Genomic DNA, 16,134 nt, shown 5'->3' with positions numbered 1-16,134 from the left:
AGATCTTGGAAACGTTGAGGAATTCAAAACACCAAGATAATGTAAATGTTGCAGAATTTCTTTTAGTATTATAATGGATTCTACATGGAATGAGGAAAACCCTCTTTAAATATAAAACCTTCACGTCCTTCGTTTGCTACTTCTGGTTCCATTGGGGGTCTATGACTTTAGCAGCAGGCGGTCAACTTTTTTTTTTTTTTCTCATTTCTGATAGGTGGCTTGTTCTTCTCCCTGAGCCTGTGGCTGATCATCTGTGTCCTAACAAGCCGCTGCAAGAATAAAGTGACCAACATGACCGACCCAGAACGTCCTATACACCAGAGCTCTGAGAACTGCGCAGAACTGCACCACCACCTCAAAGGAAGGCTGGATGGCCACGTACTGGAGGACCCACCGCATCCTTGTCTAGAGACCCCCGTCCGATCTCTCGTGCTGGCTGTGCCCTCTCCTCCTAGTGAAAACCATGACGAGAAGGGAAGGGACTTAAGAGCCAGTAAATCGGAGCCACTTGTTTTCTCCATAGGGGGAGGGGCGCCGGTATTGAATGCGTTTGACTTGTCTGGTGAAATGGGTTTTGCCGCTGAAGATTCCAAATGTCAGACATCAGTTACATTACATTCTGCTGCAGAAATCTACAAGCCGGATCCTAATAATGCAGAATCGCACTACAAAATGTTTCATACTCCGAATATGGAGGCTGCGCGGTTCCATCTTGGAGGAAAATGGAGTTACAATGCTGAAAACGAGACCAATCTATATGGAAAACCTGATACTTTTTCCGGGGAAACTGGTAAGTTATCCGTGTGATTTTCTTTTTATATATTTTTCAAAAAGCCATAATAACCCTTGTACTATTTTTTTGTTTTTTAATCGCTTATGTTCCGGCAAATCCATACATTACACGGACAGTTCATTGATTTCAAATGGGAGCTGTGTGATGCTTCATTTCATTTTCCCTGTGGTGTCGCTGCAAGAAATTGAGCCCTTGTTGCCAGACTCCCCTACAGATTAGATGATTGCTGGGGGTCCCAACAACGAGACTCCCTGTGATCAGTTTGAAGGCAGCCTATCTGCAAAATGGAAAAAAGTTGCTATAAGATAAATTTTTAAAGCACATTGGTCCACGTTTACGGGCACCAGTGTAAGTAAAGGAGATAGTTAAACTAATTTACGCCAAATGTAATAACCTGCATGCCTCTTGATAAATTTGGCACATTTTGAACCAACAGAAAATCGTATCTAAATCTAAACATAGACATTGGGCGAGATTAACTAGACAAATGCAGCACAGAACATGTGAGAAAATTTGTGTTTTCATCACTGTCGATGTAGACGTGAGAAGTGTAAAGTGTCCAGATAAGGAGTCTTAAAACGCAGCATTTTTTTTTTTTTAGATCTGGTGACCTATTTTGAGACGCGCATTGACTCAATGGGTAATTCTAAAAATGTATCCTATACCAGAGAAAACAGAACTGAAGAAAATGACCCATCACCTGACAACGATGCGTCCTACAATAATGGGAATCCTTTGACCTTTGGTAAGAAGTGTAAGACCTGGAGCACATTCTGCCATCCACAAGACGAGGGGAATCTCCATCATTCAGAGAGTCCTGATCTTCCTGACCTCAATGAACTGAAAGGAAAGGGAGATCTTAAAGGAGAACCTGAACGAGAAGGACTTGTGGTAGACAAGGATCACATCCAAAGAGAAACCGGCTCCAAGTCACTGATGGACATGAGACCTGGTAATTGTGACATTACCGGCGAAAGACAACTACGCAAAGATGTCTTCTCAGATGGCCAAAACCACGTACCGGAGTCTAGCGTGTATAGACGTCCGCACCGAGGGCCATCAAGAAAGAAGAAGACCACAAAACACAAGGCGATAAGATCCTTGGCACATGAAGCGTTAACAAGAGAAACATTTTGGAAATACCATAAGAATTGTTGCGATGAGGTTGAGCCGTGTCCGACTGCAACTCAAGTTCTAAAACAGCTGGAAACGTTGGAAAAGGAAGTAAAGCAAGAGCCACCTTCTGACGAAGACCTTCTTGAAGGTAATGGCCGAATTACGATCAATCTTTTTGTCCAACTCTCACAGAGGAAATCCCGCAAGGAAACAGAGATGTGTCCATGGAGATAGTGTAACGGTAATGGTACTTTTCAGAAACCTCTATATGGATTGTGAATGGTTTGCTAAGACTCCGTCCACATGGCCCAACTGTAGGTTGGGTAGAAATCCTATTTAAGGGCTCACACCCTTGGCTATATTATGGCTACATGCATGAGCTATATGTTTAGAGCCAAAGATAGGATCCCGTTCCTGGCACAAGTTATAGAGTGAAAGCCTGGAGCTGTGTAAAATAGCCATGTGCGTGAGCCCTTATGGAGGGTTTCTACCCTATAACAATCCCGTTTTACCCCACTAATCAGGGTGTGCTTGATGTATTTCATTGATCCTCAAATTTTTATGTTGGTATATTATTTTATTATTTTTATACTTATTCTTTGCAGGATTGGGAAGTTTCACTTTCTCATAGAAGCTGAATTTGGCAATTTATGAAATGGAGCTTTTTAAATTCCTCTATATTAAGATCAACTTTATGCCAGTTTTCTGGGATTTGAAAAAAATTGCAAATCATGATAAACACCATATTTTTGCAAAAATGTGCGACTTTTTACCATTTTACGCCATTTTTGACACTTTAAAAGTGAGTGGGGCCTAGCGGAATGGGGCCTAAATTGGCAGAAATTATAGTAGCTGGTGTAGATTTCACTTTTTGGTGCACGGACCGCACAAGATGCAACAAACTTGTTAGGAGACTTGTCGTATCTTACTCCGCCAACCTTAGTTTACATTCAGAAGCTGAACACCTGCCCTGGTCACAACCAACTGGCATAGGTCCACTGCATGGCACACAGTATCAAAATTGCTCTACTTTAGGCTCTGTTCACATCTGCGTTGTGGCTTCCACCAGCGGCACACATTGACTTAAATTAGGATCCGCCGGGTTCCACTGAGGTGTCCGTCATTTTAAAGGGAAAATTAATGCTGCATGCAGGGCTATTTTTCTGATAAAATACTACAGAATCTGCGATGAAGGATCTGATGCAGATGTGAAAGTAGCCTTAAAGGGCCATGCACCTGTTAAAGGGGGTTATCCACTTTCTAAAAATAAATGACCTATCCACCGGATAGGTCATCAGTATATGATCGGTGCGTGTCCGACACCCGGACCCCACACCGATCCGGCACGCAGGCTGCCTCCGGGCGCCAGACGATGTGGACGGAAGCAGATGGCTCTGGTCAAAGAATAGCGGCCGAGCTGCAGTATTGCAGCTCTTCTCCTATTCAAGTGATTAGGAGCAGAGCTGCAGTTCCACCGAACGGCCACTATGCAGTGGTCATTGCCATCTGCTTCCTGCTCCAACTACTGCATCCCGGTCCAAACATCCGATGCACGGAGGCAGCCGGAAATGCGGATCGTTGCAGGGTCCGGATGTCTGATATGCACCAACGTATACTGATGACCTACACGGTGGATACGGTCATCAGTTTTCAGAAAGTGGACAACACCTTTAGGAATGGGGTTTCAGCCTTGAAATGTAAACAAAGTTTACATTCACTGACCACAAGCAGGTATCTTCGAAACACATAGTATATTAGAAAGTTGCAAAACTCTATACAGATAAATCAGCTTTATATACATAAAACTGAAAAATCCCTTTTATTCAGATATAGTGTTTTTAATATTCATTCGTACTGTTTTTTTTTTTTTTCTATCTTGCAGAAAGAACATCATTCCCTGTTTTGCTCTCCAAACCCTATGAAATCCAGATGCTGACAAATCCAGCAATTTCTCCTAACAAGACTTGTGTCAGTTTGCCAAATCTGGGTCTATATGGTAACTATGATCCCAGTGCCAATTCTACTTCTTCACCTTCCACAGAACCAGTGGTTGTTCAAGATGAAACTGGCGAAGAGAAAACCTCAAAAGATGTATCCGTATGTAGCACAGGTCTTACAATCTCCCCTGCTGGTAAGTCAATGATCGGAAGCAATAAATGTCTGGTAGAAGTCTCACAATCTAAGCCAAATTTGCCCATGGTTTATGTCTTACCTGGGGTTAGCAGATTATATGATGTATCTGGTACGTTCACGGCAAATGGCAGTGACGTTGGACATGGGAATTCTTCAAGAAATCGCTTAGGACAAGATTTTGTACCTTGTAAACCGCATCTACAAATCTCTAATGTTCAATCGCATGATGTTGTAAGATATGAAAATATCAGTCAAGCTCTTCCGGACATTAATTCTTCATGTGGGGGAATGGTGAGAGAAGATGGACTGTCACAAGTGGTGCCAACTACTAATCTAGAACTTCCAGACATTATCCACCCAATAGAGGGCCCTAAATGGAATGAAAGCGGGTACAACATGTCATCCAGCAATCTACAGCTACCAGTCGTTGTTTCATCTGGAGAAGGTGTCCTAAGAGATAAAAAGGTTGATGATGTAGCACTAGATCTACCAGATGTCCATGTTCTTCACAAGAAAAATGTAAAGCAAGGAATCGAAACTGATGATTCGTCACCAAATGAAGTTGACGACCAATCGGAAGTTCTTGTAATAAATTATATTTTGCAGTGTAATCTAAGTTTACCAGCCATCGATGAACCACCAGAGGATAAAAAGTTTGGAGAATGCAAAACGTTTAAACCAGGAAAACAAAGCGGTAACAAAAATGTAAAAGCTAAAAGTTGTCCTGTCCTGTCTACAATGCTTGATATTGAAAATCAAGATAGAAACCCAAACTTTGCCAAAGGAATGCTAAAATCTACTTTTGGTCAGCCAATCCGTAAACAAGACACAAACACCATGCCTATCAAAGATCCAACAAACAACATTATGGCCAATTCAGATGCCACAACATCTGTAACTAGTCAAGACGCTCCATCTAAACCAGTAGAAACCATGACGAGTTGTAGTCAAGAAGCTCCATCTAAACCAGTAGAAACCATGACCAGTTGTAGTAGGGAAGCTCCATCTAAACCAGTAGAAACCATGACCAGTTGTAGTCAAGAAGCTCCATCTAAACCAGTAGAAACCATGACCAGTTGTAGTCAGGAAGCTCCATCTAAACCAGTAGAAACCATGACCAGTTGTAGTCAAGAAGCTCCATCTAAACCAGTAGAAACCATGACCAGTTGTAGTCAGGAAGCTCCATCTAAACCAGTAGAAACCATGACCAGTTGTAGTCAGGAAGCTCCATCTAAACCAGTAGAAACCATGACCAGTTGTAGTCAAGAAGCTCCATCTAAACCAGTAGAAACCATGACGAGTTGTAGTCAAGAAGCTCCATCTAAACCAGTAGAAACCATGACCAGTTGTAGTCAAGAAGCTCCATCTAAACCAGTAGAAACCATGACCAGTTGTAGTCAAGAAGCTCCATCTAAACCAGTAGAAACCATGACCAGTTGTAGTCAAGAAGCTCCATCTAAACCAGTAGAAACCATGACCAGTTGTAGTCAAGAAGCTCCATCTAAACCAGTAGAAACCATGACCAGTTGTAGTCAAGAAGCTCCATCTAAACCAGTAGAAACCATGATCAGTTGTAGTCAAGAAGCTCCATCTAAACCAGTAGAAACCATGACCAGTTGTAGTCAAGAAGCTCCATCTAAACCAGTAGAAACCATGACCAGTTGCAGTCAAGAAACTCCATCTAAACCAGTAGAAACCATGACCAGTTGCAGTCAAGAAGCTCCATCTAAACCAGTAGAAACCATGACCAGTTGCAGTCAAGAAGCTCCATCTAAACCAGTAGAAACCATGACCAGTTGCAGTCAAGAAGCTCCATCTAAACCAGTAGAAACCATGACCAGTTGCAGTCAAGAAGCACATTTCTATGAGTCCCCATTTTCCAACAAAGAATGGGAGCTCAGCCCTGGTGGCTTTTCAGATATTGACCTTCGAACTGAAACCCAACTTACACCTTCTGGTTCTTATTCCATTTCAATTCAGGATGGTGACGAGATATCAGAATGGCCAAACACTGTGAATATTTTGAAACAATCAAGTACCATAAGCTTGTCATCAAAATACGATATCCTGGAGAGTCCTACAGTTCCCCCATGTAAAGATGACGCCGAGCAGTCAAATGATAATCCTAGAACGTTGTTGGATAATGGACACAATGCGGTCAACAGTCACTTTACTACATGTGGAATTGACAATTTAATGATAGAGACCATGTCGTTAAATACAGGTGTCGTCCAACAGTGTGACCACAAAGCGGAGGATGGAAATGATGAGAAGTCCTCCTGTCTGAACATCAATCCTGAAGATTGTGCTGCCACAGCTGGCCACAAATACACTCTTCGTACGTGTAGCACCTTGGAAGACGTGTCAGACAGAAATCCAGAGTTACCATCTGACCGTGCGCCAACAGAAAACCAGATGACTTATGCCCAGAGGCAACGCCAAAGTATTACTCTAGATACAGTACTGATGGGTGATCATACAAATCGAACGCAAATGGCTTATAACGATGAAGAATGTAGAAACGCAAGCTTAGATACAACCGTTCATGGTCATTTAGAAGATGTTGATTGTCATCAGTTTTCTTTGGTCTTGAATGGACAAAGTAAAGATCCCAATAATTATGAAGACCCTTCAAATGATGCAACCTCTTCTCTTGAAGTCCAAAGTAGTCAACTCGAGGTTCTCAGAAGTAAAGATAAAATTATGGAAAATGGAGTCCCCGGTAATACTGGTGCATCAACCATTAATGATCAAGTCATCCACAATGTGAGCCCTGGTGATACTCTAGATGGGTCATATTTTGGTCATGAAGAGAATAATCTCAAATGTATTGATCTCCTTACTGGAAGCAATTACGAGGCTGCATATATATTGGCAAATAGTCAAGAAAAGGTGAAGAACAGCTACCGAGAAGATGTCTTTACCAGAGATGAAGACCCAAGGAAAGAAACACATGATTCGGACTGCTGTCTAATGGAAAGTAAATCTGAACACCATAAGATCAGAAAAAATACTGGTGCCAAAAAACTAGAAGCAAATAAAACCTTCAAGACTGATGACGTCTTTGGTCCATGCATCAGAGATGTTGGACAAGACCTTAAAGATTATATATCCACCAGACTTTCGAGAAGACCGTTCCAATCTGTATTTCCGATATCCGTAAAGACTCCGTGTCTGGAAGATGGCAACAAATTAAATACAGCGTTAAAAGAACAACCTTTCATCGACGGCAGAGAGATCAGAAGTCCTCCCCATAGGATTGCCGATCCCTTAACCCAAACCAATGTTATGTCTAATAACCCTGAGGAGTCCTCTAAGAAGAAGACGACTGACGCTATCGAATATCTCACCTACCTCTATGCCAGAAGTCCAAAACTAAAAATACCTCCACATCCGTGTGGCGTTCCAGGCAAAGATGACAAATCTATAGATGATATTCGGGTCTTGGCTAATCTACAATTTTGTAAAGTATCTGGAGGTTTCATCGTTGACCCCGAATTTCCAGAGACCGTCCAAGAAGCCACTGAAGATCCCAATTTGGCTTTATCTAAACCCGATATCCCTTACATACCGCCAAGTAAGGAGGAATTAAAAGCAGACGAAGAACTGGCGGTCTTGAGTGTCATGTATACCTTAAAGAAGAGTCTTGAACTGTCCCTCAATTATGACACGGAGAACACAACGAATACATAATCATTTTGGAGACAAAGAAAATGATTCCAAAATTTGAATGATTTTTTGAAAGCGGTGTATCTTATGTGGAATAATACCGTTCCTGCTGCTTATTGAGCCTTCAGATTCTATTCATCTCATGATGTTGTGTTACATTTCAGTGATTTATAATGCAATGAAAATCTATTACCGGTGACGCAGAACCTATATCTGTATCTTAAAGAATAACGCCCACATTCCTGATGATAAGCAGCGATTTGTGGTGTGGAATAAAGGTATCGCCTAATGATTTACTGCAACTGAACTCTTATATTGTGACAACCTGAAATACTGGACAGTGGGAATAGGTAGATGGATTATGGGGAAAATGTAAAGGGTGGTCTCACCAAGTACAGCTACTCTAACCCCGTGATCAGCTGTTTTTGCGGGGGGAGCAGTGTCTTCCCACTCATTTGTAGCAATAGGTGGAGGCCATTCTAATGAAGGGTTGACCATGTAATGCATAGACGGGCCGGGTGTGTCAGAGCGGGAGCTTCTCATCTCTCCATTGTGGCTCATACAGGGGGTCCCGAGTGGGGCAGCCCCCTTCTATGGACGTATGCTGCTAACAGATCTTATGTGTTTTTTAGTACTGTGACGTCCGGCTGTGAGTAGAATGTGGGTGTTATTTTTCTTCATAATGCCTTTAAAAGGATTGTATGAAATAAAAAAAAATATGGCTGCTTTCTTCCAGAAACAGCGCCACTTTTGTATGTGGGCTGTCTGTGGTATTGCAATTCACTTGAATAGGGCTGAGTTGCAATACCAGAGACAGCCGACATACAAAAGTGGCGCTGTTTGCAGATGAAAGCGGCCATCCTAATCTCATACAAAACTACATAAATCTGCGTTACCCCAGCTTTATGTATTTGTGGTGTTCAGATTATTTGGGCGTTGAAGGGTTTACAGCATCAGAAAGCGATTTAAAGAATAACTAAACCTTACAAAAAGCTTTTAACGTGCACTTCCTAGTGATATGTCAGAAATTTTGATCGGTGGGGGTCCATGCACTGAGACCCTCACCGATCGCTAAAACGAAGCTGGAGCAGAGGTTGAGCGCTGTGCCGCTTCGTTTCTGATTGGCTTTCCTTGGAGCGGTGTACAAGCTCCATAGAAAGAGAGTCCATACATCGCTTGCTTAGCTTTCTGAGAAAAAACGATCACAGACTAAGCAGCCGAGCACTCAACCGAGCACTTCTGCAGCTTCGTTTTAGCGATCGGTGTGGGTCTCAATGCTCGGACCCCCACTGATCCACATGTCAAAAATTGTAAAAGTTGTGTTACCCTTTAAAGAAATAAGTTAGGCTCTGTTCACATCTGAGTCGTGGTTTCTGTTTATAACGGAAAAACCGACGCAGTGCTGGATCCGTTGTATGACTGATACCACCGTCGTGTCTGTCATTTAGACAAGATAAAAAGCACTACATGCAGCCCTATTCTTCCCATCCAATCTGACAGATGTGAACAGTGTCTTAGAAATATTCTCCCTACTGAGATTCTGCCCGCTGCTGCATATAAACAATATGACTGCGCTCTGTACCAGTACAAGGAATGGATAATGCAGTTATGGGATCATATCCGTGTCCTCGCCAGGACGGCATCACTGTGGCCATGTTGTGTGCATATGGCAGGGAGTTTTTGAATAGTGGGCAGAAAAGGTAAGTGACCGTCGCACAACAGCAGCATTACAGAAAATCGGTTTGTTGCCCCTTACGTATTCTGAGCTGCTATCTGCAGCAGTAACATCGAACTAGACAATATGTAAAAACGGTAAAACTGACATGGTGGTATGTCTAGTGCAGGGCCAGAGGGGGCGGAGCATGACACATGGTTACAAAGAACAAAAATCCATCTCGGTGTCATGCTCCGCCCCCTCACTAGGCGTAACATCGGACTGGTTTTACCTGGTGTGTTCCCATAAAGGAATGAATTCCTATGACAGGAATATTTCAAGCACGACCCAAAGAACAGGACACTCTTTAATACGGCTGCATGCAGCATCTTTATTATTATAATACTCTTTACATAGAACTGATATTAAGAAAAAACTGTACAAAACCTTTAAGCCAATCCCGTACAATATGTCAAATCTAAATCCACAAAATAGATTCTGTCAAAAGATCAGAAGCAAAAATAAAATCCATGCTTTATTATTCCTTCATTTTCGGATATCTGTATTGAATACTATTTTTTTTTTTCTGTGGGAAGGACAGGCAATGAAATGATATATTTGTGACGGCTGTAGCTGGATATGATTGGATGGGTTATAGGCAATCCACAAAGCAGACGGAACTGGAGAATCACATTCTAATATCCGCACTGTCATGTACATTTGGTTTAGCGTGCAGCCAATGCTCTGGGGGGTAATGTTGATTTAGGGTAAATGATTCCGAGGGCCATAATACGGACATATTTTGGCGGCTGTAATATGGCCACAATAGCCACGGTTCTGCTGGACCAATCCAAGGTGATCATGGGATGCAATGGTGGTCGAAGCTCCGTTCAATAGAACCGTAGGGGGAGGTTCAGGTATTGCGGTCGTAATAAAAACATTGCATTACAACCGTCTGAAACTGTTCTCTTACTCGGTAAGGATAACAATAAGGTCAAGTGTAAAAGAAGGCGCAAAAACAAATAAAAATTGCAAAATTAGAAGTTTGCTTTCAATTTCTAGCCCCCCCCTCCCTCCCCCAAAAAAATTAGGTCAGTTTCACACAAGCGTAATACAGGCGCAAATCCCAGCCTGACCGCGGGTCTGATGACAAACTGACCGTGTTATAGGTCGCCGATGCTGTTCTTTTTGGTCATCAGACTTGCGGTTGGGCCGTGATTTCCGCCTGTATTAGGCTGTGTGAAACTGACCTTAAAATTGTGGACCATAATATATTGTGCCAGTGGCCCCATCTAGTGCAGATAATATGTGGCGTTGCCCTTACAGGACATCAGATGGCGGTTTACATTTTCTAACAAAAGCTGGAATTGAATGTTTGTTTTTTATTCTTTGTATGTAAATTATAATTTTGAGCGCTATTGACTCTCGTTGTTTTATGTTTTTTTAGAATTGCATTTAAAATTGTTTCTAAATCTGTAACCAACCCAATAATACATTTTATTTTATCTGTAAACTAAGAAATGAGTGCATTGTAGAAACAAAAAAACATTAAAAATACTGAATATAAAGACAAATATATAAAAAAAAAAAAAAAAGTATATTAAACAAATCGAATATAATAACAATAAGAAATACAATTATTTTTAGTCATCTGACAGCAAATTATTTTTACCCAAAATGAGAAAATATAAACAATGCAGTTAATAATGTGGTAAATAAAATAGAGAAATGTCTTGATTCAAAATGTCCCTTTTTTTGGTCTACAGCTCCTACGGGGACCTAAGCGTCCCCATGGTAACAGACAAAACTTTTTGTAGTCTGATCCTGCAGTAAAAAACGAATTGGGGAACAGATAGAAGAGGGTATAAGAGGTGCGGGTCAGATAGGAGTATGACTGCAGGTCCAGACTACATAGGGTTTGTTTGTAGTCTGTTACCATGGAGACCATGGAGGCTGTAGATACAAAACAATAGGACCTTTTTTTTTTTATCATAACCTATTGCAAAGTTATTTCAATTTTAGATCCATTGGTGTAATAACAAAAATAAAAAGTTAAATATATCCTATATATAAAATTACTTAAAACGTAAAAAATTGAGGGAATTATTTAGCAAATTAAACCTAATGTTATATTCCCTTGCATTGCATGTTAATTTCTGATACTCGTACATAATGTACAATGCAAATCTAGATCTGAAATATCATTTAAATGTGATATTTTTCCCCCATATTTAATTCGTTTTCTCTCTTTCAGATCAACTAGAGTAAATGATGATGGACTTAGAGTGTTACAATGTATTCTATATTCTGATATGTAGGAGCTGATTTATCAAAACTGCTGCCAAGAAGTCACCGTCAGACACTCACACAAAAGGTAGAGCAAACTTCTGATTGGTTGTTGGGGTGTTTTACAGCCTATTCTTGTATTTGCAGTTTAGCCATTCACTGTTCTATAATAACTGCATATATACAATGTATAGAAGTAAATAGATTGCAGAATATTATATCTTTATTACATTTTTTTTGTTTTGTGGTGCTCAATTGTTGCAAATTCTTACAGTACAAAGTCCTACCAATGCAAGGTGTCCTCCCATAAGGGTGTATTCACACGTATTCTGACTATGCAAAGGTTTGGAAAGAAAAGGGTATTGTAATCTCTTACTTGGATAAAAATGTGTAAACTTTTTGGGTAAAAAATAATAATTCTATCTGCGTTGTATTCTTAAAGAGGAACGGTCCCCACCTCTGACATGTCTGTTTTAGTAAATACTTGTATTCCCCATTAAACAGCATCTTTTCTTATAACTCTGCATTGTCGTTCCTCTGTTAGTACTCCTGGAAATGTGTGAATAAATAAACTGGGTGAACCATTCCCTTTGCCAAAGAGGCGTGTCCCTGCACTGTGACACTGTCCAATCAATGCGGAGCTTGTCAGTGTGTGGTCAAATGCCCCATTGATAAAGAGAATGGTAATGCCAGTTGTCAGTTTAGTCTTACATTTCCAGGAGGAATAACCGAGTTCTAAGGAACGATCCTGCATTGTTGTTTCACAGGTAATACAAGTATTTATTAACGAATTAACGAACGTGTCACGAGAGGTGAAAGGCTTTTTTTGTGAACCTGGATGTGATGACAGATTTATTTTGTGGTGGTTGTTGTCTACAAATACATTTCTGAAATTTATGAAGACGAGGAATAGCAGTTTCTAAAAATAATAATTCATTAGCATAACTAATTGCATAATCTTCAGTGCAATTCATTTTTTCAGGATAAGGTGTTTGATATGGAGTAGAGTAAGTGAGTTTTACGATCCTAGAAATTAATAGTTCTGATTCACACCGCCATAGAGTTAATTGTATAGTTGTGGCTGCTTTCAGCTACCACTAGAGGGTGATCTTACTGTATATGAACTCAATAATCTGTATGCAGTAAGCTCCCTCTAGTGGTGGCTGCAGGCAGCTAGACTTTTATTTATTTAACTTTTTGTCTACATGGGGGATTCATAGCACCAACCTTTTTTCAAACCACCAACAAATTTCAGACCTTGAAATGACCTGGTGTTCAAAAGTGAAGAATCACTTTCAGGTCAGATACAACCGGATAACCTCTTTAGGTGCGGTGGATTTAAAAAAACAAAACTGGAGGCAGACATTTTTTGGAAACCAATTTTCTTCATTCTACGTTTAATTATTCTCCGTGCCGTCAAAACACCTGACCATGAATATTCTACACTTTTCTGTAGAGGCCACAGATTTTGCTTGACAGCAGTGATAATCTACTGACAGAGATTGGATTTTTTCTTTCTGAAGCAAAAAGGGACATGAATGGGATTGGGGCAGGTCTATGGCCAGGTCAAGGCACTGAGTAGAGTAATAACCTAACAAGAAATTTGGACTTCTAATTGCTGCCTCCCCAGTGGTGCAATTTAACCCATGCAGTTGGAATTTGCGCCTGAAATGTAAAGGGATGCGCCAATGCATCTAATATGGGAATTGCAAATAGTTTTTATTACAAAGCTATTGTTTTGTGTCTACAGCTCCTATACAGGTCGGTGTCTGCCTGGGTGCAGATCAAACAAATACCCTGTGTAGTCCCACTACAACCTATGGAACGTATAGACGTAGACGACAGAGAGAAGGGAGTTAATACATGACTGCAGGATCTGACTACACAGGGTGTGCTTGTAGTCTGTTACCATGGAGACGTCTAAATCTGCATAGGAGCTGTAGACACCGCATGGTAGAACCTTTTTTTTTTATCGTAACTACTTGCAAAGTTCATTTTAAATGCATTGGGACAATTACAATAATGTTGGTTTTGCGAGGTGTACCGGTTGAGGACCGCTCACTGTACTTATACAGCGTGGGTTTAAGCTGAATGTCGGGTGCCAGGGACCCTAGAGAGAAGACAGAAACAGTTTTCACCACTTTTGTTTTCTCTGTACTCGCGTACACACCGCACAATGTGTGCTGTGTATAAAATAGAAGCAGCAGCGCCGCTGCCTCTATTGGTCTTGGTGATCATGTGACTGGTCCCGATGCCGGTAGTAGGGTGGCTGCTTCTTGGTCTAACTAGACCCAGCACCGACCTATCGGTGACCATAGTTACCATAACACAGCGTATTTCTCCTGTGCAGCGCCAGTTACAGTGGAAACTTATAATGTAACAAAAATAAGATTAACTTTGAGGGAAATAATAAAGGCCATAATAAATAAATAAAATAAAAAAATTCATGAAATAAAAATTTTACATAAAAATAGCACTCCCCCTACCAATCACGGTCATAATACCTAGCCCTGACCCAATTACCCTAAAATAAACATGTAAATTTAGGGTAGACAATGATGATCACAAATAAAAAGTCTATTTTAGGGTAACACTATATTATTACCAGAAAAAATATGAGTTAAAATATAAAAAGCATATTATTTCTAAACTATACGCCGAAAAATGCTAACAAAGCAAAAATGATGTATAAAAATATGAAAAGGAACCTGCATGATCACAAAAGTGACGTCACCAGCCCAACAAATAATAACATTATAGCCGTTAAACTAACGCATTGTAAAAATGGCTAAACGCGTGTGGTCCTGAAGGGGTTCATTTATTTCTTCACATTCTGCTGTACGTGATTATTAATACTGGTCGGCTTCTACAAACAGCGAATATCATATATTGGTGTCTAATTCTCTCCAGCAGCTGGACACCATGTTCTATATATACCTCCCCCTCCCCCCCATACATATACATAGGGGAATATTCAGATCATGTCTTCAGTACAATTATCTATTACTTTTCCTGCATTCTGGGCTTTTCAGATATTTTTAAATAGAAGGTGGATTTTTTTTGGGCACATATCGATATGTTGCTCCAAATGTTTGGCTGGCATAAGGCACATAGCACCGTTGTAAAGGCTCTTCTCCTCGTATATACTTGGGCATCACAGCATGGGCATAACATAGTAAACCGGGGGTTGTTTGATATGCCACATAAATAATTTTACCCAAATTTTATTTTTTTATAGATAGTAAATGGACAGGACTTTTTATAAAGTAGGAGTGGCTAATGAGGAAATGGGTGGGGTTTATTCAAATGAGTTAGTATGACATGCCCGGGACATTATAATAGTATCTCTCCTTTACATACAAGTATATTAGCGGACAGTGGGTAAAGCAATGCTGCCCATATATCTTCATGTTGCTACTTAGCGGCTCTTTATAACACAGCCTCATACACAGGCCCTCCAGGTAAATAGGATTTTTTTGGTTTTTCTCAACCAAGAATAAAATACCATGAACAGCAATGATAAATGTTTGTCGTTTAGAGGTTCGATGAGATGTCTGGGTCCAAATCCCACAATGTGACCCTCTCGTGATAGTTGTCTAGTGCAATTAATACAGAATATCTGGGCATCGGAGATACAACTTTTTTAGAAACGTTTTTGAAAAGTGTTATAAATAATAATTGTCATTTTTGTAGTGGTGCTGCAGTGCGGGATTGGTACATACCAGGAACCCCGTGGTTGATCATGACTGAAATGGTACAAAAATGTTTAGTTTTATTGTTTTTGTTTGTCCTCCTGTTTTCAGACGTTCCCATGAATCCGCGCTGCATGATGGGAGGGAGAGGGGATCTGTATTTCTTATTGGCAGTGAAGACGGTTGGGAATCCTCCACGTCTTTTCTTCATTCTTTGATAAGTCCGGCTCAGATCTGACTCATGGGTTGAGCCCGGCTCTTCAGAAGTCCATGAGTCGGGCTTGTTCTCATAGCTGCGTCTCGTCCCTGGTGTCTGGATTTCCCGTGTGTTCTGTCTTGTAACTGTTGCTGCTTTTTCGGCTTTGGGAGTCGTTGGCAACATGAGCTAAAGGGTCTGATCTGATGAGATATCTGGAGGGGGAATGCAAACGTTACAATGTAACCTAGTTTTAAATCACTTTTTGTGTTGTTTTTTTTTTTTATATGGATGCAACTCGATCCCTGTTGTAAATACAGCATTAGGGGGCAATAAACAACAGGGTAACTATTCTGGAAACCCTATGGAATAATAGCTTTTAGGGGCATTTTCATTATCCCAATCACCCAAATGCTGCATTTTATGACTATTTTTGGAAGCAACAAAACAAACAAAAAAAACAAAAACTGACCGTCTCTACAACTTTTAGGCTCACGTGTAGACGGGGAATTTGGTGCAGAAAATCTGCAGGTAAACCCAGGTAAAATCCTAATAATGCGTGTTTATGCGGTTTTAAAAACTTGTCAGATACAAT

General features: G+C 40.6%; 1 protein-coding gene across 5 annotated transcripts in view; it reads right to left on the bottom strand.

Annotated features, from left to right (window-relative positions):
- Positions 1-9,732: 9,732 nt before the first annotated feature.
- The window catches only part of KCNT1 (potassium sodium-activated channel subfamily T member 1), a 203,350-nt gene continuing 196,948 nt past the window's right edge, over positions 9,733-16,134 (bottom strand). For all 5 annotated transcript variants that reach the window (XM_075835093.1, XM_075835094.1, XM_075835096.1 and 2 more), the window contains one exon: positions 9,733-15,754. In XM_075835093.1, coding sequence (XP_075691208.1) covers positions 15,631-15,754 — 124 coding nt within the window. In that variant the 3' untranslated portion in view covers positions 9,733-15,630. The remainder of the gene's footprint in view (positions 15,755-16,134) is intronic.

The sequence above is a fragment of the Rhinoderma darwinii genome, chromosome 8 (assembly GCF_050947455.1).
Source record: "Rhinoderma darwinii isolate aRhiDar2 chromosome 8, aRhiDar2.hap1, whole genome shotgun sequence".
Lineage (NCBI taxonomy): Eukaryota > Metazoa > Chordata > Amphibia > Anura > Rhinodermatidae > Rhinoderma > Rhinoderma darwinii.
This window is presented reverse-complemented; position numbering and strand designations above follow the sequence as displayed.